The sequence below is a fragment of the Frankliniella occidentalis genome, unplaced genomic scaffold (genome assembly GCF_000697945.3).
Source record: "Frankliniella occidentalis isolate FOCC.00 unplaced genomic scaffold, Focc_3.1 Scaffold51, whole genome shotgun sequence".
NCBI classification, from domain to species: Eukaryota; Metazoa; Arthropoda; class Insecta; order Thysanoptera; family Thripidae; genus Frankliniella; species Frankliniella occidentalis.
The window spans coordinates 1,358,039-1,363,899 of record NW_026267181.1 but is presented as its reverse complement, the minus strand read 5'-3'; the positions used below and the strand labels follow the sequence as shown (position 1 = coordinate 1,363,899).

At 33.6% G+C, this 5,861-nt stretch overlaps 2 protein-coding genes and 1 long non-coding RNA gene across 3 annotated transcripts; 2 read left to right on the top strand and 1 right to left on the bottom strand.

Moving 5' to 3' along the window:
* The first annotated feature begins 944 nt into the window (after positions 1-944).
* LOC127749382 (uncharacterized) lies at positions 945-3,139 on the top strand. Its single transcript, XM_052267397.1, has 3 exons — positions 945-1,442; positions 1,520-2,926; positions 3,007-3,139. Exons 1-3 carry the CDS (start codon positions 959-961, stop codon positions 3,021-3,023), a joined length of 1,908 nt encoding a protein of 635 aa, XP_052123357.1. The 5' UTR covers positions 945-958; the 3' UTR covers positions 3,024-3,139.
* Positions 3,140-3,267: 128 nt separating this feature from the next.
* On the top strand, positions 3,268-5,834 carry LOC113209781 (putative protein TPRXL). The gene is made up of 6 exons (XM_026427469.2): positions 3,268-3,558; positions 3,776-3,949; positions 4,075-4,173; positions 4,247-4,315; positions 4,593-4,904; positions 4,970-5,834. The coding sequence occupies exons 1-6, from the start codon at positions 3,451-3,453 to the stop codon at positions 5,291-5,293; spliced, it is 1,086 nt and encodes a 361-aa protein (XP_026283254.2). The 5' UTR covers positions 3,268-3,450; the 3' UTR covers positions 5,294-5,834.
* On the bottom strand, positions 3,553-4,889 carry LOC127749385 (uncharacterized). The gene is made up of 3 exons (XR_008011131.1): positions 4,760-4,889; positions 4,495-4,671; positions 3,553-4,144 (listed from the first exon to the last, which is right to left on the bottom strand). It is a non-coding gene; the product is annotated as an uncharacterized LOC127749385 (long non-coding RNA).
* Positions 5,835-5,861: the final 27 nt, after the last annotated feature.

The following is a 5,861-nucleotide window of genomic DNA, read 5'->3' as shown; positions in this document are numbered from 1 at the left end:
ACTTAATTAATTTAAATTTTAAATTTTCAGCACATATTCATGGTGTATTATGGTTGGCTGATGCTCCAAATGTTCTTGGATTTGAAAAGATGTCTTCATCTGAAAAACAAAGTATAATTGATTATTTCAGTTCACTTGTTAGTGCATGGAATCCCAACTGTCAGTATGTTGTTACGGCTAATCATCCTTGTAGAATTAAAGTTAGTGAGGTAGTAGACAGAGAAGCTGATTTGGCTGCATTAGTAAACACTATGCAAAGACATAAGTGTTCAGTACATTGTTTAAGAAAAGTGAAGAAACACACTGATGCAGATGCACAAGAATTGAGGTGTAAACATCATTTTCCTCATAAGCTGCAAGATCAAAGTTCTGTTGAAAAGAATGAACGGGGACATTTAGAATTTTTCCCAAAAAGGAATGATCCTCAACTAAATAAATTCTCAGAAGATTTGGCACCAGTTATTCGTAGCAACCATGATTTCACAGCCATTTTAACTTACAATGGCTTTGTAAGGTACATTTGAACTACATTATCTTTTTATAATATTACTACTACCTTTTCCTTTTTTCAATTGTATATTTTTTTTATAGGTATATCTCTAAGTATGCTACTAAAGGTGAAATTAAATCAGAGGATTTGCTGAAAATTTTGAAGTACATTGTCTTTAACAGTGATGCAGAACAATCTGTAAAATCTGTGATACAGAAATTATTCATCAATCTTGCTGCTGATCGTGACTATTCTTTTCAAGAAGTAATCCATATCCTTAAAGGCCACAAGCTTTATGAATGTTCTAGATCCTTCATTGTACTTAATTTATCTGAAACTGAATGGCATGTTAAAGGTGACATATCTATTCTTTCAAGTAATGAGAAACCTCCAAACAAATCATTAGATGTATTTGCCTGTTATTCAGCAAGGTCACAGAAATATGAGAAGTTATCATTACTTGACAGTATGAAATGGTTCGATATCAAGAATTTTAAGAAGTATCTGAAAGAAAGAGTCGTCAGAATAATTCCAAGATTTAAAGCAAGTAATGATCCTGCCGTTAGTGAAGCTATTTGGAGACAGAATGCCTTATTGAATATTCCTTGGCGTGACTATGGTAGCTTACTTGTTAATGACAGTTGGGAATTTACTTGCTCTGTTCATGGTGTCAACCTTGATATGTTTCCGTATCCTGTGTCTATATGTGAAGATGAACTTTCTGATGATGATGATGATGATGAAAGTTATGATATGAAAATGACTGAAGAGGACTGGATGAAAATATGTAGAATGGATGGTTCAGTAAATAATGATGGAAACAAATATGAACTTGGTAAAAGAGTGATAGATTTATCGTATCCGTGGACTGATAATATATGTGATGAGTATTACGCCGACCTTATTCTTAACTTTATTTCTACATCCCGGAAAAATGTAGAGATACATAAAGGTACTTCCAATTTATATCTAATCATTCCTTTTATGTATAAAATGAATAAATGATTTATCATTCTTTAATCTATACAGCACTTCCAATATTGCCAGCAAGTAGCCATGACCAGCAAATTGTAACTGAAATTCTGAAGAGGCAAATAACATATTGTAAGACAACTGTTATGGAAGATTTGAAAGTTCCAAGAATATCAATTTGTGAAGGTTTTGCTGGAAGTGGGAAGTCTGTTTTACTTCAATCTATGGTGTCTTTGATTGAGACTGAACTTGGAACATCTAGTTCATTGATATTGGCTCCAACTGGTTCAGCTGCTCTTCATGTTAATGGTCAGACCATACATAGCGCTTTAAGATTAAATTGGCGTGATCTTGGTAATATGCCAGATCTTCGAGGTGAATCCTTGTTTAAATGGAGAGAGAAATACCAACATGTTAAATTTGTGTTGGTTGAAGAGTACAGCATGGTTGGATGTAAACTTATATATGCTCTTCACAAGAGATTATGTCAGCTGACAGAATCAACCAAATCTTTTGGAAATTTATTTGTATGGTTCTTTGGAAATATTCGTCAACTTCCACCCGTTGCAGACACACCTTGGTATAAAGAAGATGTAACTAATTCTCAAGCAATGGTGGTTGCTGGAGCCTTGCTTTATAAGGAAATTGATCTTGTTTGTTTCCTTTCATCTCAACTTCGTCAGAACAATATGAATTATTTGAAATGCTTACAAAACATAAGTGTAGGCCTAACTACTGATATTGATAAAGCAATTCTATTATCCAGATTTAGAACTCTTGCTGAAATAGAAGAAGGTGGTCAATTTGAATTTGCGGTTCACCTATTTTCAAGACGGAAAGATGTAGATATTTATAATTTACAGAAGCTTATTCAGGAAAATAAACCAGTTCTGAGAATTGATTCAGAAAACAATTCAAGATACGCTAAAGCTTGCACCTCTGATCAAGCAATGGGCTTACCACAGAACTTATTTCTATCTATTGGTTGTCGTGTTATGTTAAAAAGAAATCTCTGGGTGGATGGAGGTCTTGTCAATGGCTCTCTTGGTACTGTCATAGACATTGTGTACCAATCATCTACTGATATTTCACCAATAGCAATTATTGTGAAATTTGATTCCTATTATGGACCAACTCTCCCTAATGGTGGTGTTCCCATTATTAGATACACAAACTCCTGGTATAGTCGGAACATCTCATGTTCCCGCGTTATGTTTCCATTGCTTTTGGCTTACGCTGTCACAATTTATAAGTCAGAAGGGCTTACTTTACCAAAGGTTGTTTTACATATTTTTGCAAAAGAGATGGCTGCAGGAGAATTTTATGTAGCTTTATCCAGAGTTAAATCACCAGATGACATATGCATTGTATATGATGGACCTGCAGATAACTGTCCTCTATTTCATCTAAATTCAGCTATTTATAAAGAAAAAGTTATTGCAGAACAAAAGATGTTGTTGAAAGGTAATTCTTTGATTCTTTCAATATTTTACTTTCCTACATGTGCAATTTATAATTTCTTATCCAAAAATTTTTCATTTTAGCATCAAGAGCAGTTTAATTGTTGTGGTTGCTATGTATCTCTAGACAGTTTACATTCCACTTTGCTGAACATTTTTTAAAGAGTGGTTTACTAAATTTTCAAGTGACTCTTAAATAAACTAAAATGTCTGATTCATCACTCTATTCTGTAAGTACTGTATGCTTAAACTATTTTTTTATTGTTTTATTTTGATTTTACCCATCTATAAAATTTGTCTGATCAATCACTTTTATATTTACATCTTCTTAATATGTTACTTCTACAAAATTTTCTTTTATAGTCCGATTCTGACACTTCTATTATTACTATTGAAATACCTGAAAATGAATGGCAATTTGATCCATCCACCATTACTTGGCCTAGACCCTTTCACAGCACTCATAGAACAGTGACTTAACCATAATTTTTTGTTTTTCTCATTTTTTACTTTTCACTGACTAATTCAATGTCATATTTTAATTATTTTTATTTTCAGGAACCTGTTCAGGATTGTTCATCTGCTACATCACCTTCCCCAACTCCATCAACAGGAAGTAACATGTCGAATTTAACTGTGAGTTGAAATTTATACTTCTTAAAGTGGCAAAACAGATATTTTTTAAATGTTGTTTTACTTTGGTCCTAATGAATTAGTTTAGCATAGCCTATCTGGGGTATCATGTTCTCCAGCTCATTATCCATCTCTTTTTCTTTAAATTTGTAAAGCAGACATTTCAGTTTCATTATTAGTACTTCTTTTATTTTCAAATGTGTATTACCTTGTCTGTCAGGAATCAGTTCAACAAAACCCATCTGGAACATCAACTTCTCCATCTCCTCTTCCGGAAACTGATGTCGCCAATGTGACTGATAGTAATCAGCCTTCAACCTCCAGTGCTGAGTCCTCCCGAGCAGTGACTGTTCCATCTGCAACTCCTCGAAAGAGGAAGAAAACCAAGAAAAATGTGTGTTAACATCAGCTATAAATCTAAATTACAGTCTTGATTTAAATAGGCTCTTATTTTTGTCCTAAAGCTTAATTTGATTGTCTATCTAGTTGTTAGCTGATGAAGTTAATTTGTCATTTTAGGGTGATACTTATCCTTCAACATCGACTGATGGATCTTCTGCAGAAGCCGCAACTACTTCATCATCGTCTCCTGTGCCAACGAAAAGGAGTAGGAAAAATGTAAGTTATCTTTACTTATACTGTTTCATTTACTGTTCTGATTTATACAATCTATGAATTCCTTTTTATGAAGCCGAAGCCTCGTGCTCCTAGGAAGAGGACCACAAAAACAAAGAAAGCTGGTGCCACAACATCAGCTGAGGTTTGATTATTATTTTTGCATTTTTATTTATATGGAAATGTTCTTTGATTTATATTTTGTTAAGCAGGATGTCTTTAGTTGCGCTGGAGGAGAGTCAGTCTTTAAAAAAAATGACTCTACATTCAGTCATCTGATTCAAATAGATATTTTATCTCATAATAAAAATGACTATTCCTTACCTGCTGCAAATAAAGTAGTTCGATTTAACATTGTAAGCCACAACATAATCTTTGTATTGTAGTATTAGCCTTATTTAATTAAATTATATTGTCTTCAGCAATCTACATCTTCAGCAAATGGCACAGTGAATTCAGATTCATCTGCCACATCAAGTTCGCAACAAGTGGTACCTGCAACTGAAGAAAGCAATCAGCAATCAATCTCTCCTACAAGTCAATCGCTTACATCATCAATTTCAAATTCTGATCCTGCTCAACCATCAACCTCATCTCCTTCAGCAACTCCAAATTCTGAGCAAGCAGCAACATCATCTCAAGATTCCAGTTCTAGCAATGTAAATTATCCTTCCACGTCCTCTGACAATTCCAGTAGCAGCAATTCTAATCATCCTTCGACATCATCTGAAAATGTAAGATCAGATTAGTTACAAAGAATTCTTTGATCAGTAATTAATTTTCTATATTTTCATTGCAGAATAATGATGGCACTTTCCGTGAACGTTTTAATCGACGCAACCAGAGAGTCATCCCTTTGCGTCATGCCTCAGAGCTTATAGTTGGGCAACTTTATACCATTGTTAATATGCAACGTGTTAATACCAAGTACGGAAGTTCTATAAGAGCTGAGTTGGTTGATGACCGTTCACCAGTTAATCGGTCATTCCTATTTTTGCCTACACGCTTCAGAGATACCTCTGAGGACGATCTCAGACAAATGAATGAAGCTGCTGCTGGTGGTCAGCTTTTTTTGGTCTACAGAGGGAAAATTGGTAAAGCTGACATTATTGACATTATATAGTGATCTATTTTATTCATTTCGTAGAACCCTATTCCTCAGTTTTGCTTTCATTTTAACACAAAGTTTCCAATTTCTTTTTGTTGTAAAAACAACTTAACCTATACTATTCTTTTTCTAAGTCATCTACAAAGTATTTTATTTTTTGTCACTGAAATAAGATATGATCTGGTTACATGATATACACTCTTAATCTGCAATATAATAAACTGTTTCAAGAAATGAAAGTAGTTAGTTTTTGTTTTTCATTGATGAAAACAACATGACAAATTGGTAAAGCTGAAATAAGGTACTCGACCTGGTACTCTGATTGGTCGTTAATATTTATTAGAATTATCATTGTACATTGTAGTCATATGTACCAGTAGAACTTCCTTCGATCCTGAAACCTGTACAGCTTAAAATCGGCCTTTATAAGGTCATTCTTTTTGGAGCACTTTTAGTATTTTGACGTTTTTGGTAGGTTATGGTTTTTTCCTTTCCAAACTTATTTTATCTTCTGTTTACAACGAAGAGGTGTTCACATTAATATAACTTGACTATTTTTTTCATTGCCTTCTATTAATAAATA